Raw genomic sequence first — 27,352 nt, forward strand, 5'->3', positions numbered from 1 at the left:
TACTGCATATGTACTTGCCCTATAGAATTTGCATGTCCATATTTTAGAAAGATATACAGTATGCAGTATTTATGCTTAGAAAGCAGAAAAGGAGAAACACTTTCCAAATTATATCTATATTTTTTTAAATAGAAAGTAAAACTATAAGATTGTTGGTAACAAAGTAGTGGTATTCTGAGATTGTGAATAAATAAGTACAGTAGTGGTACTCTTGACTAGAGATGGGCAAAATTATTTTGTGGATTTGGATCCGCCTCTGATCAGCCAGTTCCTTTGGTCCATGGATTTCCGTGGATCGGTCTCAAAGGCTAATTTGCCATTTTCTGATTTTTTTTTTCTTTCACCAACAATCCACACGGCAGATTAATAATCCATTGTGGGATTGTTAAAAATCCACACTCAGTAAATCTGATTTGGGAGAGCGAGAGAGTGCAGATTTTAACAATCTGAATGAGGAGTTTTAACAATACGCAGTGCGGATTTCGGATTCAATATGGAATCTGAGTGCAGATTCTTACAAATTCTGCTGTATTGTATCCAATAGCGGATTCTGATAAACCCACTCTCATTTTTTAAGTACCCACCCAATCCACAGATGGATTTTGGTAGCGGGGATGGATTTGGTCAAAAAAATCTGCAGAATTCCAGGGAACAGATTTGGACTGATTCGCCCATCCCTACTGTCATGGTTCTCTCCTGCAGTACTGTTCGCCGACCTGTAGGGGCGCACAGATGAGTCAGGTTCAGGCCCAGAACTGGTTAGAACTGGAATGGTTAATGAGGCAAGCTGCTATCCTTGTTGTACTATAAAACCCCACCCATCCTGTTTGGTCTTTGCTTATCAAACATTCTGTTTTGCAGTCAGGTTATTCTTTTTCCCAAAGCTGCATCTTTCCCTGTTCCTTTTCCTTCATCATTTGCCTTGTACTGGTACCGGTACTGCAAACACTGGGAGGTCACCCGGTTGAGGTATTTTTTTAATATATATATATATATACCAGAACTGGTCCGGTGACAGAGAGACAGCACACAGTGGTTAGAAAAAATTATTGTATTAGAAAATACGCAGGACACAAACACCAACGTTTCGGTTCTCAACAGGGACCTTCCTCAGGGTTGTACAATGCGTGACTGTAAGTGACTCCTATATATACCCAAACCCCAGTGTACACCACCACCTGAACCAAATGTGCAATTAGCTAATAATGCAAATTAATAATTAAAACAGCTGATGCAGCATGCCTACCTATGATAATGAACCAACAGCAAGACTGTGATAGACTAGCCCTTTGAAAAAAAGCCCTCATAACTTCAACAATCAACCTTAAATCAGCGTCGCTGTGCACCTGCATCAACCAGAAGTTCAGTGCGCTCATAGGTCCTCCCTATAGCAATGAGCCAAATACAATAGCGTCACGCATTCAGGAGCTCTGACATACTTGCCCCAAGATCACCAGTAGGATTCAGCCGGTTCGCACCAGTTCGTGCGAACCTGTACCTAGAATTTCCTCTGTTCGCAGAACCGGTACGAGAAGGGAGAGAGCAGAGCTTCTGCTAAGGGGCTGGGCAGCTTGCTCCATCCTGATTGGCTGCATTACACAGCAGCAGCCAATCAGGAGGAGGTGGCAGGAGCCTGGGGGTGGGGCCAAAGAGCAAAGAAAAAGCATGCAGCAGAGAGAGGTGAGGCTGTGTCCTGCGTGTGTGTCCTGCGTGTGTCCTGCCTGTGTCTCCTGCCTGTGTCTGTGTGCTGTGTCTCCTGCCTGTGTCCTGTTTGCACTGGTTGCAGGCTGCACGTATTTGCAGTGGTTCCCCATGGTCTCTATGCTCACCCCCCCCAGTCTCTCTGCTCCCCCCCCCCTATCGCTCACCCCTGTGAGTTGTGAGGGGGTCCGGTAGAGATGTGAGGGGGGATGGGAGGAATGTGAGGGGGGGCTCGGAGAGATGTGAGGGGGGGCTGGGAGAGATGTGAGGGGGGGCTGGAAGAGATGTGAGGGGGGCTTGGGGAGATGTGAGGGGGGGGGGGGCTGGGTGAGATGTGTCTGGGTGAGATGTGAGGGCGGCTGGGAGAGATGTGAGGGGGGCTGGGAGAGATGTGAGGGGGGGCTGGGAGAGATGTGAGGGGGGGCTGGAAGAGATGTGAGGGGGGCTGTGTTCTGTGTGTCCTGCCTGTGTCTGTGTCCTGTGCAGTTTGCCTGTTTGTGTCCTGTGTTGTTTGCCTGCTTGTGTAGTTTGCATGTGTCCATTTGTATTTGCACTGGTTGCAGGCTGCACTTATTTGCACTGGTTCCCCATGGTCTCTCTCCCTCCCCCCCCCCTGGTCTCTCTCTCCCTCCCTGGTCTCTCTCTTTCTCTCCTCCCCGTCTCTCTCTTTCTCTCCCCCATGTCTCTCTCTTTCTCTCTCTCCCCGCGTCTCTCTCCCCAGCTGTCTCTCTCTCCCCCCATCTGTCTCTCTCCCTCCCCCGTCTCTCTCTCCCCCATTTTTCTCGGTCTCTCTCCCCCGTCTCTCTCTCTCTACCCCCTGTCTCTCTCTCCCCCATCTCTATCTCTCTCCCCCCTGTCTCCCTCTCCCCCATCTCTCTCTCTCTCCCCCCGTCTCTCTCTCTCTCTCTCCCCCGTCTTTCTCTCTCCCCGTCTCTCTCTCGCCTGTCTCTCTCCCCCGTCTCTCTCTCTCTCCCCGTGTCTCTCCCCATCTCTTTCTCCCCCCGTCTCTCTCTCTCCCTCCCGTCTTTCTCTCTCTCTCCCTTTCCCCGTCTCTCTCTCTTTCCCCGTCTCTCTTCCCGTCTCTCTCTCTCTCCCCGTCTCTCTCTCCCACCGTCTCTCTCTCCCCCATCTCTCTCTCTCCCCATCACTCTCTCCCCACATTTCTCTTTCCCCCCACATTTCTCTTTCCCCCCACCTCTTTTTCCCCCCCACCTCTCTTTCCCCCCCTCTTCTTTCCCCCCCTTTTCTCCCCCCCCCTTTCCTTCCCCCCCCACCTCCGTAAGAGAGAACCTATTGCAAAAAATTTTGAATCCCACCACTGCCCAAGATGCACCGCGCGGTGCGTCCACAGCAACCCATGACTACCAAAAGAGGGCGTCATCAATGTGCTGGGCTCAATAGTACTGAATGCCCATATAAAGTATAAGCGATGTGTGCGCACAACATGTTGCCATAGAGACGACGGGCCATTAAGAATCTCACAGAAATGTTGAGGCAATATTGAGGCATTTACTGTGAGACTGCCCCAGAATTTCCCAGGCAAGAGTTCTAAAACTCGTGGCTGCATCTGTATGTGCGTGTATGTATATGTGTGTGTATATATATATATTTATATATATATATAGGCAATACGATACCGTGTGTGGATGAATATCAAAGGCAGCACAGCTGTGCTGCCTTTGATATTCATCCACACACGGTATCGTATTGCCTATTTGTTCATAGCCGCTAAGGTAAAGAACGAGTGTTTATTTATATATGTGTTTTATTCATACTGTACATGTGCAGAGGGTCTCCGGAGCAGAAACGTTTTGGTTTCAGGTCCTGGGACCCCCTGCCCCCGAGATACAGGCCCCTTTTGGGGGTGCCGGTATCCCTCTGCTTGGTTTAACAGGCCGTGGTCACGTGATCGGGGCCTTTAAAAGCAGAGGGATACCGGCACCTCATAAAGGGGTCTGTATCTCGGGGGGCAGGGGGTCCCCGGTCCTGAAACCAACGCGGTTCAGCTCCCGAGACCCCCTGCACATCTACACTAGGAATAAAAATGTATTTCAAATGTATTTATTTGTATTTATTTATTTATTTATGTATTGCGGGGATGCTGTGTGTGATTATTTTTTATTGTGGGTAGTGGGGGTGGGTGAAGGGGGTATTAGCCCCAACGGTGGTTGTTTTGGGCTTGCGGGGGGGGGGGTCGCGGGAGTGGTTAACCCCTTCATGACCGTAGCGGTATTAACTGCTACGGTCGTGAAGGGGTTAAGTGCACCCGCAACCCCCCCGCAAGTCCTAAACTCACACCAAGGGCCAAATACCCCCTTCACCCACCCCCGCTACCCACAATAAAGCGGGCACGGTGGGTTAACCCCTTCATTGCCTTAGCGGCTATACGCTATGGTAATGAAGCAGCATTTCTGTATTTTTAATAATATTGAGCAGGAGCAGGGGGCCCCCTGAGTTTAGATTTCTGGCTCAGGGAACCCCCTGCTCACTGTACAATATTATTAAAAATACAGAAATGCTGCTTCTTTACCATAGCGCATAGCTGCTAAGGTAAAGAACGAGTGTTTATTTATATATGTGTTTTATTTATACTGTACATGTGCAGAGGGTCTCCGGAGCAGAAACGTTTTGGTTTCAGGTCCGGGGACCCCCTGCTCCCCGAGATACAGGCCCCTTTTGGGGCTGCCGCGATCACGTGATCGGGACCTTTAAACGCAGAGGGATACCGGCACCTCATAAAGGGGTCTGTATCTCGGGAAGCAGGGGGTCCCCGGACCTGAAACCAGTGCAGTTCAGCTACCGAGTCCCCCTGCACATCTACACTATAAATAAAAATGTATTTAAAATAATTTTTAATGTGCCGATGTTTGCGCAGAGAGAGAGCAGCGGATCTCTCTCTGCTGCAACCACATCTCGCCCCCGCCGGCCCATAGTATCATTTATGTATGTGCATATACAGTACTGTATGTGTACAGTACTGTATGTTAGGGGTTATAGGGGTTGTTGTTATACAGTATATATATATATATATACTGTGTATATACAGTACTGTATATATATACTGCATTACAATTCATGAATTTATGCCATCTGGTGGACACGCGAAGCATTGCAGCCTATTAAATCCTGATCATTATCATTTAACAGATCAGCCACCCGTCAGCCAGGCATGAATCGTGGCTGGGAAGGCAAACGCAACGCGGCTTGTCAGAGGTGAGGAGCGGCGCATTCCAGGTATCTGCCAGGTACAAACTGGTTATTTGCTCGAATAAAGTGTGTCGCAGCAGTATGTTTTTCTTTTTCTTATTCATGTATTTAGTTCCCCTTTTTAGTATATTCATCCACTATTAAGAATGGCATTTATTGTTTTTCTCTTTGATAATATGCAATTATTCTATTATTGGTTGTAATTAGACATGTGAGTATATATATATGTCCTCATGCCTCATTACCCATCATCCCCCTGATGAAGTGACCCCGTCATGAAACGCGTAGGGTGGTTTAATCTAGCTTGTGGACTCGAACGCATCCCACCCATAGAGCTGTTACCAGCTAAGATCCTTTGCCTCCGAGCGCCAGGAGCCTCACTAGCTTCCAGGACTCTATTGTGCATCGGCGCTGCCGGTGACATCACCAGCGCGCTGTGTGACCAGCAGGTCTGCGATCACGGCGATGGTGTTTGTCCCTATAGCACGGAGCTCCAGAGGACTCATGTGGCGTTCCCCGTGGAGGTTCCCCCATCTAGGGAGAAAGGAGATCTATTCCATGGGCTTTTAAACATCATTTGCTGTATGTAGGATTTCAATTTTACCCCTACTGGATGTTCCTGTTCTCATCTGTGTCCCAAGCTTAATGGACAATTGTTTGTCATTTTATATCATTTTTTTGTTATATTTTATTAAATTGTATTAACCATTTAGTTATTCTTTGTATGTGTTTGAATTTTTATGTTTATATTTTAGGGTTACACTATGATCTTTTTCTTTGTCTTTTTTGTTGTTTTTGTTTGTCTGTTTTTTATGTGGGACTTCATTCAAGATCCCTCTCAGGACTGTTTGGTAACCGTGACTGGACTCTCTACTTGGTCAGACTATATTCACCAAGTCATTTTATTAGAGGCGCGGGTTGTTTTCACTAGTTACATTTTATCTTCTACCGAAGATCCACAAAAACTTAACCCATCCACCAGGGAGGCCCATTGTGGCCGGTATTGGCAGCCTGTGCAAACCTATTAGTACATTTCTGGATCCATTCCTTCGACCTGCTGTGGAAGCGCTTCCCTCGTATCTCCGTGACACCATGGATGTCCTGCTCAGATTGGATGGTGTCACGATAGATACCAACACCATTATTGCCACATGTGATGTGGAAGCGCTATACACGTCTATCAGTCATCAAGACGGGTTACACGCTACCAAGATTTTCCTCATAATGTCACAGTTTAGCCCTGGCTTGATTGACTTACTTATGCAACTTCTGTCCTTCATTTTACATCACAACTTTTTTGTTTTCAAAAATAGGTTTTATCTCCAGAAAAGAGGGACTGCGATGGGGGCCACGTGTGCCCCATCGTACGCCAATTTATTTTTGGGGTGGTGGGAGAGGGAGGTGGTTTTCAGTGAAGCAAATGCAGCTATGACTCAGCACGTCTCGTTGTGGTTGAGATACATCGACGATATCCTCATCCTCTGGCAGGGCTCTGCCAGGGAGTTTGGGGAGTTCGTCGATGTACTCAACCACAACAACTACAACATCAAATCAACTTACAAATCTAGTACCTCCTCTATAGATTTTCTGGATCTCAAAATTAATATTGATCTCAGTGGGAATGTGGGGACAGATATTTATAGGAAGACCACCTCTATCTTGCATGCCTCCCGCTTTCATCAGCACCACCAAATTCAGGGCATTCCTCGGAGTGAATTTATTAGACTCAAATGTAACTTCTCCACAGAGGAATCCTTTGAAATTCGAGCTACTGAGATGAAGCAGAGATTCATATCAAGGGGATATAGTAAGAGAAGTATCCATCAAGGGTATCAAGGCTGTGCTAAGATGGATCGCTCCTTTCTGTTACAACCCAAAAGGAAAACTAGTGATTCAAAGATCAGATTTATTGGCACCTATAATGATAGGTGGCAAGATCTCAGGTCTATTCTCCAAAAACATTGGCCTGTCTTGTGCACCGATGGGGATCTTAAAGATGTCCTCGGTGACAGGGTTAATCTTACTAGTAGACAATCACCTAACCTACAGGATCGTCTGGTTCACAGCCACTATACCCCACATGTAAGTCAGACATTCCTTACTACTAGAAGGAAGGGCTTCACTAAATGTAGCATCTGTTCAGCTTGCAAATTTATGCTACAGACTGATACCTTCTCCACCAGTGACGGCATTAAACAATACAAGATTGGCTACCCTTTAAATTGTAAAACCAAAGGGGTAGTCTATTGTCTGACCTGCCCCTGTAAGCAAATGTATATTGGCACGACGAGTCGTGAACTGAGGTTCAGGATTTTAGAGCACTCACGAAACATTAGATTTGCTCAACGGGACCTAGATGCCTTAAAAAAAATAACTACTGTAGCACGTCATTTTCTACAGTGTCATGGGGCATACAGCACTCTAATATCCGCCTTTGCCATAGACAAAGTGTCACTTGGTATCAGAGGAGGGGATCTTGAAAAAGCCCTACTGCAGAAGGAATGTAGGTGGATTGTTCTATTGAATACGATGCAACCCAGGGGACTTAATGATTCCCTGGGCTTTGCTATGTTCCTTTAGGGTCTTTCTGCCTTATGGATATTTTTAATAATCATCTTCTGTCTCTTTAACTCTCTTTTTCTGTTTTACTATTTATTTTTTTAAATATGTTTGAATATGACTTTCATCTGTTCAGTTGTATTGCATTAATTTTCTCCTTATGATATGCCTGGTAGTGTTGTGGTATTATGAGTTTTATTCTAAGTACTTTGGCTATACTAACTATTCTTTGCAATGTCCTCAGCACTCTGTTTCTAGAGTCTCTGTCTGGACATCGCTGCACTGCGCTAGTACTGGTACACGGAAGAGCCATTTTATTACAAGGCTGATGACGTCACAAGCACCGATCCATCGCGACGCTACAGCTCTTCAACTCACAACGCATGCGCAATAAGATTACTGCCGTCAGCTGTGACCTTGTTTCTCTTCGTTACATACCATGCATCTGCAATCCTGGCCCAACACCAGGCAGCTGATTACATCACGTCATCGCTTTCGTGTGCCTATGCTATTGGCTGAGAGCCTTGGGAGGCAACGCTAGCAATCATCTGTTTTACTATATATCTCTGCACACCTCACCTAACCATTGACCACTCCGGGATGAAGCCCAACTTAAGGGCGAAACGCGTCGATTGTCCCTGATGGCAGCCCCCCTCTACCTTTCTTTTTGCAAGTTATGACATCTGATGGTGCAAAACCTGTGTATTACATCAGTTACTCAGACCTATGAAGCTATACCTCTCCACTAGGATTTCCCATGGACTGCTTGCTACCATCTATAACTGAGTATCTCTTTGTCTTTTACCAGGGATTTTAATCAGGACTGGTTCATCCATACGTGTTTTGGCAATTTATGGTATCAGGATAGGGGTGCAGTCTCACTACTCTCTGCCCCCTCATTTGCCTCACGTGTGGGTGCACGCAGGCACCAGTGCATGCTTTTGTGTTTTATTTTCCACTGCTTTGTACAGGGTTTGAGTATTTTGTTTTCCTTTATTCTCCCCTGCTGCTCCCACTTGGTTGTATTACATATATATTTTTATGTGTGTTATATTTTCATCACTCATAAGTTTATATCAATCTATTTTCTCTCTTTACTTGTTCTCTGCAATATATATATTTATATTTAGCGTTTAGATTATTTCTTTTTTCTTAGCATTTTGTAGCTAGGTACATTTGGGGTTGTCTTTACTCTTAAATTTATTTGGATCACTATTTTATTATTTTATTATTAGTGATCATATTATCTTAGGTTTATTAGTTTAGTTTCTACAGTCTTTGGATTTGTTCATATGTGTTACATACTTATAGCTGCACAGTTTTTTCTTGCATATTATAGGCTGCCATCAGTGTTTGTTTGTTTTTAAATGTTAGTGTGTCCTATTGCTTTGTAATTAAAATCAATACCATTTTTCTATTTTGACTTTGGTTCCCGGTTTGTGTTTCTTATTTATATTGTTTATTTCAGGCATATTTTGAGTGCTATACCTAGAGATCTTGACAGTCTTTTTGTGTAAAGGTTATACACTTTTTGTACTTTAATATATTTGAAGTATTGCAAATGTTCGATAAGATTACCATAAATTACTGACTGTAGATTGTCTTGGAGGATGTGTTACATCCTTTCCTTATATTTTGCTTAATGTTTCCCCCCTACTGACGTGACTATATGGCATGCTTTTCGTTTTGTAGTCAGAGGCCTCTATTAAATATGCTGTGAATGTAATAAAATATTCTCTAGTATAGGGAAGCTCCTTCATCACATACTGAACAAAGGGCAAAGAGTTTAGCTGCATGCAATTTGAAGTATGACTCATGCAGTCCATGAGACAGTTAATAAAAATACCACTTGTGGTGCAATAACATGTCTCAATTTATGTCTGTACGGGGGAAGGTTTTTGTTACTCTTTGTGCCCACCATAACTGTTTTAATGTTTGGTTATGAGACGGTTAAGAACTGTGCTGGTTTAGTATACGACCTGCCTTATTGTGGTTCCCTTAGCGTGTCGGGTGGGAGTAAACCAGTCATTTTTTGCACAACAAATGTGCCATTCTTTACAACTCAATATGCAATTTTGTCTTACTATGTAACTTCAACACCCACCATTGTGATAGGTTAACTGAACTTGGTTGGCTTTCCCCTGAGTCCAGACATAATGTACATCTTTCCTATCTGACCTTCAAATATTTTCTGGACAAGTTACCCAATTTTCTGAGCAGGCTTCTCAACCCTACTGTACACAGCACTTCTCTCCTTAGATCCGCCTCCACAAACCTGGAGTCCCATAGTCCTTATAGTCCCATGTTTCAATATAAAATCTGCTTACTCTTCCTTGTTCCGTTCCCCTCGTTGCTGGAACAATTTACCTCAGTCTAAATTCCTCCAAGATTTCAACTTAAGGCATTGTTCTGAGATGTACTCATTACCATTATACATTGTACACTGTTAATTTTCAAGTCAGGTTGTTAAAAGTATTCCACTTACAGTGGCGGCAGAGTTTATTCTAACTCGGCCGCCTCCGCAATGTGCGGGCAAACGCGGCTATCTTTTTTTTCTTTTTTCGGCGTGCCGCACATCAGCCGGGGCGCCAGTCACATGCGCCAGGCATCCCCGAATACGCCAGGCATCCCCGAATACGCCAGGCATCACCGAAGGAGGCTGCAGGTAAGGGGGTATTTTACTTTTTGGAGCGTGGAGCGGGGCGGAACAGCCAGGGGGTCGCGAGGGGAAGGGAAGGGGGAGGGGAAGATGCGGCTAGGATGGGCTGGTGCACGGCCACGTTCGGCGCCAGCCCGTAATGACCCGCGGGACAAGACGGGCAAAAGTTAGAATAAAGATTGTCGCCACAGTACAGTAAACAAGCAATTTACCCTGCACAACAATAATATTTTTGGTACATTAAATGTTGACACGTGGTCTGTTATGTTCCGTTCATAGTTACTTCATACTACGTCTACAGTAAATGAATGACAATAGTGTAAATTCAGAAAACCCCATTAATTTTAGGATAAATTTGATCATCAATATTTTTCTGTAGTCATATTCAATAAGTATACAGCTGAAACCCGTCATAACGCAGTCCTCGGGGTCCACCCGATCCGACCGCATTATAACCGGGATCGCGATTTAAAAAAAAGGGCAGTGCGATCAGTGACTACGCTCAGCCGGGGTGTGTTCTGTGGAACCATGAAACCCTTTGGAAGGTTACCATGGGTTCCATGAGAAAAAAATGGTAATTCCAGATACTTTACTTAAGACCCAGTTATTTTATTTTATTTTTGGTCATAATTTTTGGAGTGGACTACCGCTTGCTATGAAAAGAAGTTGGGGAACTCACCAGATATGAAGGTTAAAAAAGTCTTTAATGAAAACTACATAAAATGACAAAACTCCTCCTTTTGGAGCTGATATTCGTTTTTTTTGTTCTGTAATAATACAAAAAGGCTACGTATTGTTATGCTATTTATATATAACAATATATAGTGGTAAAGTGAACACAGGCGCAAACAAATAAAAAGTGGACATTGTTAATAAGTGACTAATTGAAAACTTAAATAAGTGAGAAAGTGATAGTAATAAGTAAATACAGTTTCACCCCCTGCTCTGGAACCCACTGGAAGGGGTAGTCTTCACTCTTCCCCCATAGTAACAGCAAAACACACAAAATCCAAGGGGAGCATGGGGGAGAAACAAAAAAACATTTAAGTGCCGCAGAATGGCAACGTGGAAATAAAAGCCTCCAAATTACTTGGCTCTAATGAATTGACTACTTACAAGATGTAAGAGTCAAATAGGCAGGGTTGACTCAAACAGTCAATGGCAGATGCGTGGTGCAGTTTTCATCAGAGTGGATCAGGTTTCATCAGAGTGGATCAGGTCCTAAGGATGAAGTGCCCCAATATTGAGAGAAAGAAACTGGCATAGCACAGATCACTCAAGGTATAAAGATTTTATAACAATAAAATAATGTACTCACATTCTAACAATTAAAAACAGGCATGTCACACTGCATTAGTGTAGGAAGACTTTAGCCAGCCAGGCTCACCGTCTCGCAGCGTTCCCCACTCCTCCGCCTCAGCCTCCGGTCAGCTGTTACACTGTTCCCACTGGCGTCTGACGTCACTTCCGGTTTCGCCGCTCGGTAAGGGCTGGATCTTCCTGCAACTTCTCTGCTGTATGCTCCGCTGACGAAGTCGACGGTAACACGTGACGAAACGCGTAGAGTGGGAGCTTCATCCAGAGCGGAGCATACAGCAGAGAAGTTGTATGTACACTACATAGAATACATTAAATATGTTATGTAATGTTATACTGTAATATTATAAATTAAATAAATAACAATAAGCTATACCAAGGCTATAGTATATTGTATGTACAGTACCTAGAATAAGTGAACAGAAGTTCCATGACGTCAGAATAATTTTTAAGGAGTACAACAGCGTCACAATATAGTCCCAATAGTGTGTGGATACTGGTTTCCATTTTCATGCTGTTTGACCTAGTAACAATAACATTACTTAGTGATTATAGTTGTAGCGCGTAGCTCACCACAAACGAAGCGCGACCGCGGTGCTGAGGTAGTGGATTGAATAACGCCGACCCACAGCCACGTGGGCGCACCTGGGATGTAGAGTAGTCGTTCAAGCCAGGTCAAGATTACAGATAGTAGAATGGTTAAGGGACTTTGCCAGGTTCAGTAGCAGAGAGTTGCGGATCGTCAGTGTGCGTAGCCAGGTTCAGGATTGGAGAGTACCAGATAGTCGGGGTACGTAGCCAGGTTCAGGATAGGAGAATATCGGATCGTTGGAGTATTTAGCCAAGGTCAGGACTGGAGCCAGGAGAATGGTCATACAAGCCGGATCAGGAGTGGAGAGAAGCGGAGTCCAAGGCACTAGCAGGGTTCAGGCAATAAGAGGTTAACAGGCAGGTAAGACAAGGCAAGGTCTCAGGAACAAGGATGTTGCAAGGCTCGGCGTCACAATGACTATGCTCAGCAAGGAATGAAAGCAGCATCAAGGTGTATATATAGGAGGATACAAGCAGGTGAGGCGGTGCCTTGTGGTAAAGATTGCAGACCGGGACTACTCAGATAAATACAACTGCTTTAATGGCACATATAGGAAAGAGACTTACTCTTACGCGTTTTGCACGAGGTCCGCGCTTTATCTGTCTGGATCCCACGTAGAAAACAGTGAGTCATTTCTCTTTTCAAATATTGGCTTACCTCATACAAGACTTACCTCTGGCTGGAGGCTATTGAGATAGCCAGACCACTACATTAACTATGGCTACGAGGGATATTATACTCACATGGGACAGCTATTGTGATTGAAGATCTTAGTTTTACATGTGAACTTTCTTACTTTGGATTCTACCGAGTAGCATCGCCAGGAGGCGTGGGGCTCCCTTTTCTTTTACTTTACATATAGGAGGAGCCTCCAATAGCCTGCCAGGGTGGAACCAGGAAGTGAGTGCTGATAGGCTGCTGGTGCACAGAGGTGTGCCTTACGATGCAGCCTAATCGGGGATGAGGGTGGAACTGCTCGCGCGTCACAGAGGCCAGGGGGCAGGGCTTGGAGCGCGCATCACTCCCACGCTGATTCTTGGGGTAAGTGGGGGCAGGATCAATCGTGCGCCGACCCACGCGCATCACGGTAGTTAAAGGGCGGAGCCAAGAACACGCGTCATTCCCACGGCGATCCTGACTCTCATCAGAGCAGGGGCGGAGCTTGACTCACGCATCGGCAGGGAGGCTGGCCGAATGCACCCGTCGTGCGTCAGAGATGGGGCGGGATCTGAATCTGCGGGCGGAGGATCAGGATGCGCAAGGTCCGTGCGCGCGTACTGGGACTATGAAACCGCGCATCCTGGGTGTCGGTCACGGAAGGCTTGTTGAGGTGAGGAGACGTCTGCGACCGCCAGGATGGCGAATCCTCACAATAGTGAAAAAAAGCTTATTGCTAGATTTTCACTCTAGAACAATCATTAATGAATATGACAATATTATTAACAATCTATTGGGGTTATTCATTCAACTGTGATAGTGTCAATCGGGGCTCTTTGGCATGGAAACTTCCATTGCCCTTAATCTCCTGATGTCAAATATGAATCCATTTACTTAGTAAGAATCCAGATGCCAATATAAAGTGATTGAATAGAAGTGCAATAAGCAGACACCGGTGGTCTGCATGGCATTGTTTGAAACCGGAGTACATTTTGGTGAGGCAGGACCTCCTCAACTTTGAAAGACAATAGCATAACAAATCTCTGACTTAAGAGACCTACTCTATTGAAGAGCTCTTGCACATTGCACCATACAAAAACACACGGGTGGGGCACAGGCTAAACAATAATCATTGTATAAGGAATTACGTGATAGAGAGCATAACAAACGTGTAGTATGTAAGAAGGCTGCCAAAATATGAACACGTGTATAACAAACATATATTTCTTTACATATAAATATGTCAACATCTTTTTTTCTGGGGGTGGACATAAAATTAAAAAGATATATACATATCCTATATATCATTTTACTATGTATACTGTACATTAAGCTGCAAAAAAATTTTTTTAAAGACAAATACAGATCTTATACATGAAAAAAAAAGTTTCTTTTCACAACACAGATTATTCTTTGGAACAGAAATGACAGAGGAAGTGGCTTGTAAGACATTTGCTGACACCGACTAATTGTATTATCACAGTTCATTTTGACTAAGAGGCCATAAAGATTTTTTCAATTTAGAACGACAATACTTTTATAAAGCACTGAAAAAATATTAATAGCAATTGTTCTCTCCTCCTTAAATGTGAATTCATGTTACTTGCTTTCCACTTCATAGTAAAAAAAATAAGTTTGAGGATGGATATTAGCAGTGTTCGACAAACCTATACATTTGCTCGCCCCGGGCGTGTGGATTTAACCCCTGGGCGAGTAAATATTGGCCCAAGCAGCACACGTTTGGTACTAGGTGGCGAGTAGATTTTTTTGTGTGGCGAGTAGATTTTTTGGTGATTTGTCAACCACTGGATATTAGCATAAACTATCAAATTACTTTTGCATTTTTCTCACTACAAAATGAATAAATTCTATTGTAACACTTGCATTTTGCAGCTCTAGGAAGTTGTGGACGTAGGGCCATAGTTAATGCCATAAAACGCCTTCTTGTACTGTAGGACACCTTGCAGGTTACAGTCAAATTACTTGGATGAGCTGTAAGGTGTCCTATGGAATATTTGCATTGCTTAGTTAATATGGACCATAGTCCCTTGACACAATTTATAAAGGGTTAACTCATGCATGTCAATGTTTTAGAGATTTAATTGTCACAATGTAATCATAGTAACAGATCTCAGTGATAGTTCCCTTTTTTGACACCATTCTACCACATGATAACAAAGGGGGGAGAGGGAGAGGGAGTAGGGGGTATGATACCTTTTATTGGACCAACAAGTAGTTGATATGTTACAAGCTTTCAAACCTCTCAGGGTCATTCATCGAGTATCATCAGGAAGGAAACTGAGAGGTTTGAAAGCTTGTAACATATCAACTACTGTACTTGTTGGTCCAATAAAAGGTATCATACCCCATACTCCCTTTCCTTCCTTTGTTAACACATGAAAGAAAGGACCAACCCGCCCTTCTTTGCTTTCTACCAAATGAGAACTATATCATCTAAAAGTCATTATATTCAAAGTACAAACTAATTTCCCATACTGTACTATGCAAAAATCTGAGAACCACACACTTATAGTGGTACAGTACCATAAAATTTGACTTTTAATCACACTCCTTGGACGAAAACACACTGAAGTGTTTTAGAAAAGTTGTTCGTGCTGTTTCTGAGAACTATGTGAACAAGCTATGTGCAGCTATTACAGGGGTCGGAAACTGCGTCTCTCGAGCTGCATGCGGCACTTTCAGCACCTACATGTGACTCTCCTACGTCCGCAGGTTGCCGCTCCCCAGCTGCTGTCTCCCTCCATCACTGTGCTGCTGGTGGCTGTGGGGGGTCCCTGCCGGCGGTGGTCAGCCTCTTATTGCTGCAGGGCATTTCCACAGCTGCTGGCCTGCCTCCTACACGCAGGGCCTCTATGTGACAACGCGCACCGGCATGAGAAAGGCCCAGCATGGGACAGTGCAGAAGTTAATGTTAATGCTTATACAGTATATACCTATTAGCAGTGGTCGACAAATTACCCAAAAATATACTCGCCGAACCAAAAAATCTACTTGCCACTTAGCCCCGCCCTCTGCCTGCCCTTAGCCCGGCCCTTAGCTCGCCCCCACCCCTGCTTTTTAAAAAAGAAATGGAATAAATTCCTAGTAAGAACAACATTCGTTTTTGACATAACAGTATTTATTGTATTACATTTATACTTTACTACAATTAGTGCTTGTTACATAATTCCGTGTGTGTGTGTCTGTATAAATGTTGGATCTAGAAAAAAAAGCCAGACGTTAATGACTAGTTTCCTGAACCCCTTAACCAGTGCCTGGACGCCCCCGCTTCACAATATCTAAAGCAGCAATCCCGCCTTGGATCATACCTGATCCGCAGTCCCTCAATGTCCAGCTACCCTCATTCCCGCAATGTTATACATTGGAGGGGATGTGTTCCCTACCTGTCTTCTGGGTATGGGGGAATTCCGATGTCACCCGTGTGAAGATCGAGAGTGGGAGGGAGGGTGACATTGGGTGACAGGGAGGGAGGGTGGGTGACAGGAAGGGAGGGAGGGTGGTGACAGGGAGGGATGGAGGTTGACAGGGAGGGAGGTTGACAGGGAGGGAGGGAGGTTGACAGGGAGGGAGGTTGACATGACAGGGAGGGAGAGTGAAAGAGAGGGAGGGAAACAGGGTGACAGGGAGGGAGGGAGGGTGGGTGACAGGGAGGGAGGGTTGACAGGGAAGGAGGGTGGATGGGTGACATGGAGGGAGGATGGGTGGGTGACCCGAAGGGAAGGAGGGTGACAGGAAGGGAGGGGGGGTGACAGGGTGACAGGGAGGGTGACAGGGTGACAGGGAGGGTGACAGGGTTACAGGGAGAGTGACAGGGTTACAGGGAGAGTGACAGGGAGGGAGGCTGACAGGGATATAGGGAGGGTGACAGGGAGGGAAGGAGTGTGACAGGGAGGGAGGGTGACAGGTAGGGAGGGTGACAGGGAGGGTGACAGGGAGGGAGGGTGACAGGGAGTGAGGGTGGGTGACAGGGAGAGAAGGTGGGTGACAGGGAGGGATGGAGGGTGACACTGAGGGAGGGAGGGTGACAGTGAGGGAGGGAGGATGACAGGGAGGGAGGGAGGGTGACAGGGTAGGTGACAGAGAGGGTGACAGGGAGACAGGGAGGGTGACAGGGAGGGAGGGTGACAGGGAGGGAGGGTGACTTGACTGGTTGGGTGGGTGACTTGACTGGGTGGGTGACTTGACTGAGTGGGTGGGTGACTTGACTGGGTGGGTGACTGACTGGGTGGATTCACACAGACACACACACTCACAGTCACACACACTCACAGACAGACACACACACTCACAGACAGACACACACACTCAAAGACAGACACACACACTCATAGACAGACACACTCACAGACAGATACACACTCAATACAAACGGGTGAATAATCTGATTAACCCTCCAGGCGCTCAGAATATAACATAGTCCAGCTGGTAAAAGATTAAATAAATCTTATAGACCCAGGCTATACACAACCTTAGTGTAGTGAGGTATAATATATAATCATTCCCCCCAACCGGCTAACCATGAGCACTATGAGGTTGGGACACGGGAAACTCACGTGTAAATCCTTGTGGTAGTTTGTTGAGCCTGTGCGGGTCTTCCCAGTGTGATGTGTCTGGTTCTCCTGGCTGAAATCAGGGTGTCATTTTTATCCCACATCAGCCTTCATCTATATTTTTTGTGCTGTGCGACGCATCTTTCTCTCTTTGAGAAGTTTTCCTACTAGATACACACTCAAGACAGACACACACTCACAGACAGTCATACACACACTCACAGTCACACACACTCACAGACAGTCACACACACTCACAGACTGTCACACACACTCATAGACACACACTCACACACAGGAGACAAGGGATGTCGCACGAGTCAGGTACTGAGGGTTTGATCTCCCCAGGGGCCCCGCTGTAGTTACCTGTCCTCTCTTCCCTTGTCCTCCTCGGAAGCAGCACTTCCACCTAGGTCACAATAATGTAACGGGAGTGCCTTGCTCCCCCCGAGAGTGCAGAACTCCCAGCTCCCGAGCTAGCCTCCGACTGCCACGCTCCCCCCTGAGGGCCTCGCTCCCGCCCAAGTGCCACGCTCCACTCCTTCCCCCGAGCACCGAGCTCCACACCCCCAAGCGCCCACCTGAGTGCCGCGCTCCACCCTGCCCCCGAGCACCCGCCCGAGTGCTGCGCTCCCCACCCGAGTGCCGAGCTCCCCCCCCCTGCCAGAGAGGCTGGGAGGAGGGACAGGGCTGGTCACAGAAGCGGGGGAGGAGTGAAAGCGCAGGTCAGGGAGGCTGGGGAGGAGGGAAGGCACTGCTCAGGGAGCCGGAGCCGGGGTAATCTCCCGCAGCAACATGAATCTTCCTCCGTCTTTTTTTCCCCCTTCCTTCAGCGCAAGCGAGCGGGGGAAATTCAGCGCGAGCGGGGGAAATTCAGCGCGAGCGTGTGTTTGTGGGGGTGTAATATTTATGCATGCTCTCTGAATATTTTGGATACAATATTTTTTTATTAAATGGCTTTTCTTCCTTGAAAGGTTCAAGACCCTGAGCTATTACGATCTTTTAGTAAATATATCATAACTCGTTTTTGCAGTTAATGACTTTATGAATTCTTCAATGAATCAATTATTTGAAATTAAATCATGTGACCAGAAATAGGGAAGTTTGATTTAAACTCTGCTAAACAGGACTTTAGATTTATTTCAGCGTTTTGGTGCAACTTTGTATTTACACTAGGGGAGATGTAATATAGGGCTAATATATGGCAGGGATTCATTAAAGCAGCAGTTCAAGCAATATCCTACGTGTGTTTTTTTTTTTCAATAAATCAGTTCTTTACTATGAGAAAATACTTGTGGCATTTAAATAATTAAAAAAAAATGTTTTAAAGACATTTTTAATGTTTCTAATGTAGGAAGCATTTCAAAAGTGACAGCTCCCTTCCCCTTCTGGCTCTTGAGACACGCCCTCTCTCAAGCATTGAACCAATTGTATCTAGTAACTGCCTAGTCAATAATATTCCAAGAACTACGTTGCCCAAAATGCTGTGCAAGGACTGAATTAAATAGCCCAGAGCGTTTGATTACAGGAGAACAGAGCCATCTGCAGGTTAGCTAATCACTTGTCACTGTGCAGATTGTATTGATGCACATATTGAATGGAAAAAATATATATATATTTTTAAAAAAACAAACGGCAGCTTGAACTGCAGCTTTAAGGCTAAAAAACCTTTATACACCACTACACAAACTGTCTGCGCTGCATAACAGTAAATACATTACATGCCTCTAATTTGACAGTTTTCTAATAAAAAGTACCTGAAATATAGAAATTCTGGAACCAAAACAAGGCTTTCAAAATCTAAGAGTACAGAACACATGATTTCAGACTTTGCAACAATATTTTTATTTACAAACTGATGCTTCATAAATAGCTCAGCTAAAAAATGATATACAGTGATATTTTGCCTAATAAAATGTTACATTCAGAATTGAATATACCAAGTGAATGCAGCTCCACACATCCTTGACAAGGAGAAACTAGCTTCTGAGTAGTTGCCTATGCAGTGGCGTAACTACTGTGCTGCTAAACTGGGGCCCGAGAGCTCAGGGGGCCCTGCCAGCTGGCGCTGGAAGTGTGGCCCAAGGTCAGGCTCAAGTTCCTAGCTACTGCTCTCTGCTTGATGCGGGAGTGGGGTTGGGTCCTTCCCTTCACACAGACAATCCCCCTTCCCCCTACCTGTCTCCCTTCCCCAGTTGTGATTGAGTGTGTGTGGGTTGTGAGTGAGTGTGGGTTGTGATTGTGTGTGTTGTGATTAAGTGCCTGTGTATGTTGTGATTGAGTGTGTGGGAAATTGAGTGTATGTTTGGGTAGGGGAATTGAGTGGGTGTGTGGAGGGAATTGAGTAGAACGGGGCTGTGTGAGGGAGAGAGGAGAGGCAAAGTGTGAGTGACAGGGAAAGAGGGAGGAAGAGAAAGAAAGGGAATGAGACACGGGGGACAGAGGGGTGCAGTAAGGGGGGCGGGGGAGAGAGTGAGGATACGAGGGGGGCATGGAGGGGTTAAGAGCAACGTGTATGAGGGGGGGTGCTTGCAACGCCGCTGACATAGGGACTCTGGTAGAAGCTACATTAATTTTTGTGTTTTTTGTTTAGGTGGCCTTTTCAAATCTTTTGCAGGGAGGCCAATAAAATGTAGTTACACCACTGAGCCTATGATGCTAATAAGAAAGGGTATGTAACAATTGTATTAAGACACACGTTTTAGCATAACTGGCCAATTTGAAAACATTGACCCACTGTGCTAATTTTCACCTACCGTCTGAATAGCTGCAATTTACATTGATGTTTTAGAGCATGAGATATTTTACAGAATGAAACAGTCTTAGGGAAGCTAGATGAGAAGCATTAAAGTATTTTTTTTTGATCCTGTATATTGGTTTTCTTTATTCCCTTGAATGTCTGGATCGTAGCATGCTATATGTTGTACAATGCAAAAGTAGCAACCAAGCTCAAAATTGTGTCCTCAAAAAGGAGGAAAAGGTCTCTGAGTGGGTCAATTTATTCTGTACTTCCTGAACCCGGACTTAATCAAGACTTGGCTGTACAAACCGTACTCTGAAATGCAGCTGACTGAATCTGAAGAAAGTTCCTATTTAAAATATTTTTTTGGAAGCTACAGTATACAATGACACATTTGATGAACTCAATCTCGAAAATGTGAATAAATGTCTTAAAGCAGAAATCCGCGTTGCTCACAATTTTGTTTTTACTTATCTGAACTACAGGGGTCCCAAAGAGCTGCACTGCTATCCCACAACATCCTATTGTTCCCGCAGTACTAGAAGATATTTGCCTGGCAGACTTAACAATGGCAAAGGGATCATGGCTTACTTCGTCAGGCCATCAAAAAGCCGAAATGTCATTGGGAGATGATGATATGGCTTTCTACTGGTGACCCAGGTGGCCATGTTCATAGTTTTTTTCCCCAGAAACTGCAAAACAGTTCAATTCCTTTTCTGTGAACCGGAGAACAACTAATAAGCCCCAGGGCAGGTGAGGTTACAAATAAAAAAAAATCCATTTCGGATTATTAAAACATCACTTTAAACTACATTTTTGCTTTGTATTCCAGCCTTACATACAAATCCATACATACTTTTGTAACTGAATCAGACAAATATTAGTTTGTGATGCAAATACACGAGCATGTACCGTAACGTTTTATTAGTGATTAAGTGAATAAGTAGGGAGGATACGTTTTCCCCCGATCTCATCTTTTTGACACAGAGAACTCTTTTCTTGGCAACCAGTGTTCACCATAGCAGAGCTTCCCACCCCTATGAAATATTTATGTACTGGAACTTTTGCACCCCTGAGGCAGAGCATCTTAAATCTGCATCTTAACCCTCACAGTGTGCACCACACAGCCCTCCTGCAAGATTTAAATGACTATGAATTAAACTTTTACTCTAATTCACTACTTTTTTCAAATATGTAACAACTATTGTACATTGGATCATTTTAAAAACATTTAACTCATATGCATGTGCTGTAGTTGTTTTTGTGTGGGACTTAGCAAAATGACTTTAATGACACGTACACATGTATTTAGGCATGTGCACTCTGATGCAGTAATAATACTAACTTTATATCATATAGACCATCTCTCTCAATGGATCTGTAAGCGCTTCACAATTACATAAGAGCTTACAATATATGTTTTGGTGTTTGAGGCACAGGGAGATAAAGTGACTTGCCCGAGGTCATAAGGAGCTGGCATCAGGATTTGAACCAGGTTTCTCTTCTTCAAACGCACTGAGCCACTCCTTAAGTCTGTTATATTCATGTATCAGACATAGCCAATCAGGTGTGAATGTGTGAATGAATGAATGAGTGAGTGACTGTGGCTAGGAAAAAAAAAAGGTAATTATATGGGAAAGTTGTTATTTGTAAGAGTGATACCCCAGGGAAGTCTGAAGCTGCCTTTTAATGAGTGAGACCCTCTCCAAATTAGTGACAGGCTTGTGTCCAATACAGCAAATTCCTTAGTATGATAAACATTTCCAGAAAAGAGGAGTTTCACAGTCTAAAATACTTTTTCACTTTCACATTTGCATAAGGTTCATTCTAATTTCTTTGGGGTCTGGTGGGACATCAAAATGATCCTTAGAAATAGCTAAAACAAACTTGTAGAATAGAAGTGGTTAGCATCTGGAAGATTTGGAAATGAAATAAGGTGACCAGTCATGTTCCAGTTGGAAGTCTAGTTCCTGCTGGCCAAGGAGAAGAAATGAAGCGAAAAGAGTAACACTTCAAAATAGTGGTGAGTATGTATTGAACAAACATTTTGGTCAAACACTGTAGATCTTTCTCAAGGTCAACAAACAGTGAATTCTCACAGACTTAAACATCTTTTGGTCCCACCCCTGGAAATGACATCAGTACATCATTATAAGCAATATAAACACTACATATAACATAACATATCATAGTGATAAATACACAAGTGCAATATACTCTATGCCCAGGACATACTTGAAAACGAGAGGTAACTCTCAATGTATTACTTCCTGTTAAAATATTTTATAAATAAATAAATATACAGGTATACCTCAAACAGATCATGGGGAGCAGCGGATTTTATAACATTTTTTTAATAAGCACATTCTCTTAACTGCAAGTCACTTTTGCTGTATTCCAGAAACCTGAAGTCCAGTTTCCCACTAAAATCATCTGTGCTGATACAAACAGACTATGTGTTCCACATAGAGATGAAACAACACCTGTATGGGTCATTGTTATTAAGGAAATAAATTGGTACAAATGGCAAAATAATTTTTTTGACACCTGAAAACCTCAACCAGGTCAGATTTTAGGAAAAATGAATGAATTACTAAACATAATCTCTCATTTTATACTGTATGTGACCTCTGATTGGTTTTATCCCCATATGGCCTGCCTGTAGTTTCATGTCATGCTTCAGAAACACTGATCTAAACAAATGGAACAAGCAATATATGTTTATACTTTCATTGCAAACAAGAAGTATTGAAAGTCATCAGATAACATATTACAAAGGTTAAGATAGCTATCTATTGTAAAATCAGGAGCCACATGTGGCCTTTGTTCAATGATAATCAACTTCTTAAAGAAGCTCAAATCAAGAATGATGTAATTGCCAATATATAAAACAATAATGATGCAAAATCAAAAAGCTGAGAGGTATGAAACTGCCTTCATTTGAACACAATCGGGATGTTTTACCATGAAAAAGAGATATGGTGTAACAGGCCATTGCTTCATTTTGAGTAGCATCATCCCACAGTATGCAGCATACCATCCTGATATTAAACAGCTTTATACTGCTTTTCTGCTGCAACTGCAGCACATTCTAAACCGTGTCCTATTGATTTCAAGTAATGTGTCTTATGTATAAATATATTCAGAGGGAAATAGGTATAAATGATGTCCACTTGTCACATCAACCACTCCCTAGTTTTTCATAAGTGCAGTGGTACTGGTAAAGAATGTGAGGTATGCTTTCATTATCTTTAACTTTAATCATTGCCTGATAAAAAAAATACATTGTCTGCTTAACTGGGGGAACTAATACTCTTCAAATAATACAAAATTAGCTCCTCCTGAATTACTTTCAAAAGTGTTTGAATGGAAAAAGAATGAGATACTGAATGCAAAATTGTTTTTTTTAAATCAAATCTGGCAAAAAAATAAACCTGGGTGCCAATAATAAAAAGTAGATGTACTGTGTTAAAACTCATATCGTCCATTTTAAAAAGGAATGACACCATTTTGTTCTCAAAAATGTAAATCAAATAATAATGTAATTAAATCTTAAAGTGAAGTTATGCTGGTTTTAAAAAAAAAGTGGAGGTACTGCGCTGGTTAATCTGTTTAGAAAGAGTGATGCAACTCTGTCCAGTTTTTAAAAGCATTTTATTTTAAATAGATGAAGGAAGAACTAAAAATAATGTAGCGATTATATCTTCTGTTAAAAAAAGTTACATCTGATAAACTAATTGTAAAAAATTAATGATAGAAGTTGCTCTGTGAGTCCAGTTTCAATAGATCTACATTGCTTTAAATTGGATTTTTCCATCGATACATTTCATCTAATGCACCCCCTAAAACTTGTTTTTAAAGTATGTTACTTTTTTTTTTATATATATATATATATATATCTATATCTTGACCTGAAGAAGAGAGGAGAACTCTCAAAAGCTTGTCCTATGACATAAATTGTTAGTCCAATAAAAAAGGTATCACATAATACTGAAGAACTCATTTTTTTTATATATATATATATATATATATATATATATATATATATATATATACATATATATATATATATATATATATATATATATACATATATATATATATATATATATATATATATATACATATACATATACATATACATATACATATATATATATATATATATATATATATATATATATATATATACATATATATATATATATATATATAAATAAAAAAAACTCGCTACCATTCGGTTAAGCTCGGCTAACATGGTACAGATACCTCTACATCAATATACTGTATGTGTGTGTGTGTGTGTGTGTGTATATACATACATATACAGTATATATACATATCTCTTGCCTGTGAATGGAGACATGGAACTTAGATATTTAGATACCAAAATAGTTGTAATCAGAGTGTGAAGCATTACAATACTAAAATTACAAGAATTACTAGTTTTAGGTGACATGTAATGCTTAAAGACAGAGAGCATCCCCCTCCTCCACCATTGCTGGTCCCATCACAATGCACCTGCCCACATCCTTCCTGTTCTACTCTTCTAGGGGGGAAATGAAGCAACACGAAACGATTTGCAGAAGAAGAAGAAGAAGTGCAGTTAAGTTTAACATACCCACTCCGTATCTTTCCGTGGCAGTTTTGTGCCAGGGAGCCATAGTGACCGGCCCGTGGTTCAGCCCACCGTGCGTCTTTGCGCACTCTCAGGGTAGCAGGAATGTAAAGGTGCTTCTGCTGCTGCTCCAAGCTCTTTAGAGTTCACAGTGAGTCAGATGGGACCAAGTTCTCTTACTGTACTGTACCTCGTCCCCGGCAAGCGCCGTTTCTTGAGTTGTAGGTAGCAACCTCTATTGGTTCCTCCCTTGTAGCACGCCCTCTACACACTTCCTACTTCTAGTAATAGAGGCACTGTGCGACTTAGCTTCCTCTTCTGTGAGCACAGCAGCGTTCCATCTATCTACACAGTGCAATGTGTGTGACCAGAAGTGCAGGAACTATTGTTGGGTGGAGGAGCTGTACATAGGAAATTAGTAACATAGATATATTCTCATAATGTAAAAATATACACATCCAGGGGGGTTGCTGCACCCCCTGCACCCCTATTTCCAGCCCCCATGGGACAGTGTAACCAACTATCATGAAACTTAGAAATTGTGACATTTTAGGAGCAGATATAAACAAATATGACCCTTGGGACAGAATATGATATCAAATAATATTACCGTAATAATAATGTACAGTAGTGCTGCACTTTGGAATAATTTTTTTTAAAGTACCCTAAAGAAATTCTAAGCCTTGTTACACATGAGGCAAATTTCCTTTAACCTTAAAAATATGCCTTCAATGTTATGCCATAATAACAGAATGAAAGAGTGCATTTTGAAAATTCTGTATATCCATATGTTATTAGAAAAAAAAAGTGGAAATGTAAATTTATTACAAGAAAAATAAGTGGTTCTTCTGGAATGTCAACACGTTTAAAATGTAAGTGCTCCCAAACTCAACTATCACTTGAACCATTGTCTTTCAGAGATGTGATAGCGCCCACACTAGCTCATATACTAGCTCATATATTGTATGATTATGGCTTAAATTAAAGCTTTAGACTAGTTCTCCAAAGGGACCAGGTCAGAAAACACATTTCGGAGAAGAAGGGCCACAAGTACGTTGCAATGTCATTTTAGATACATTTAAAGACTCAAAAATTAGTATACTTAAAAAATGTGCAAGCATTTGATATATCTGTTCCATATACACTTATATTAGCTTAACTTATGTAGCCCTGTGTAGTTTGGGCTATAGGTCTGCCCTCCTCCTGGCAGTAATGCCTGGGTAAGGGCAGGTTGCCAGGAGCAATCATGGGTTTTCCCCACTTCATGCAGTGCAGTGAGTCAGTGAAGGCAGTGTCATCAGGCTCTGTGTCCAATTAGAGACACAGGGGTGGTGCCTGCTGGAGCTGCTTAATGTACTACTACTTCCTATTTAGTCAGTTGGTCTCTACCTTTGAGAGAGACAGGGTACCCATGCCAAGCTGCCAGGGCCCTGGTAGGCTTGAGGCCTTCCTCCGGGGAGTGTGGGTATACCCATAACTCTTATCCTACCAGAGGATAGGGGAAGAGCTAGAATCTCTCTCGGTGCCCTTGACTGGGAGTTGTGTTCAGGGACATCCTAAGGGAGAAGACCTGCTGTTATCTATGCTGCTGAATAAGGAGACCAAATAAAGAAGCTGCTGTATTTTACCTATACCTCCTGCCTGAGATTGAAGTATATTGGGAGGAGGGGAACGAGTTCTTTTGCAGATACTTCACCCCATACAACTGGGGGCTGCACAAGATGGAGGCGCTGCACCTGTAAGTAAGATTGGGGCACAACATCAGAAGCCTGTCCTGTTCGTCCCCTGTACCATCATGTGGGAGACTCAGGGGCCCCTGTTGCCAGCAGGTATGCACCACCCATAAGACATGTAACCGGAGCAGTATTTTCCCTTGGAGACCCTATGTGAGATTGGGTGGGGGAATGAGGGTTACACTTACATCTGAGTTTCAGTGTGACAAATTGCACTTACTGTAGCTGCCTAAGCAACTAGAACAAAATTAGTAGTGACAGAGGGTCTAAGGGCCACATCAAGGGCTTGCCGCATTTGGCCCATGGGCTGCCTGTTGAAGATCCCTGGTTTAAAGCTGCAGATCAAGCAATATCCTACAAGGTTTTTGTTTTTTTTACATTTTAATAAATCAGTTCTATACTATGAGAAAATACTTGTAGCATTTTGTTGTCAACTCTGAATGACATTTTTAATGTATAATGTAACAAGCATTTTCTGTTTCTATAGCAACCATTTACAAAGTCACATCCCCTTCCTCTTCTGAAACAGGCTCTGGCACACCCCTGTTTGAGCCCTGCCCTCTCTAGCAGTGCATCAATTGTATCTAGTAACTGCCTGGTCACATGATCTTCCCCACAGAACTTTGCAGCCTCAGTCCTTTTCTGCTGCACTGATAGTCATTTTGTGAACCCCCAAGCCGAATCTTCGCTGATCGATCACAGGAGAATGGATAAATCGGCAACTTAGCTAATTGCTTATGGGGATTTTTGCCTTGGCCTACTGCTTTAAAGGATGCAAAATAAACCCAAAGAGAAAAGAGATAGGTAGGACTGGTTTCAGTCCTACCTATCAGGAAGATCCCAACATGTGTCCATCTCAGGCTCTAACTCCAACCCCCTGGATATCACCTGTGGTGTCCCGCAAGGCTCTGTTCTGGGGCCCCTACTCTTCTCAGTGTTCATTAATGATCTTCCCACAGCTTGTAAGGAAGCCTCAATACACATGTATGCTAATGACA

At 43.3% G+C, this 27,352-nt stretch overlaps 1 protein-coding gene across 1 annotated transcript in view; it reads right to left on the reverse strand.

Moving 5' to 3' along the window:
- Positions 1 to 24,840, reverse strand: part of DOCK2 (dedicator of cytokinesis 2) — a 1,423,644-nt gene extending 1,398,804 nt beyond the window's left edge. The window contains exon 1 of the mRNA XM_075599153.1: positions 24,625 to 24,840. Within this exon, the coding sequence (XP_075455268.1) occupies positions 24,625 to 24,667 (43 nt within the window). The 5' untranslated portion in view covers positions 24,668 to 24,840. The remainder of the gene's footprint in view (positions 1 to 24,624) is intronic.
- Between the last annotated feature and the right edge of the window lie 2,512 nt (positions 24,841 to 27,352).

This window comes from Ascaphus truei, chromosome 5 (assembly GCF_040206685.1).
Source record: "Ascaphus truei isolate aAscTru1 chromosome 5, aAscTru1.hap1, whole genome shotgun sequence".
In the NCBI taxonomy this organism is placed as follows: domain Eukaryota; kingdom Metazoa; phylum Chordata; class Amphibia; order Anura; family Ascaphidae; genus Ascaphus; species Ascaphus truei.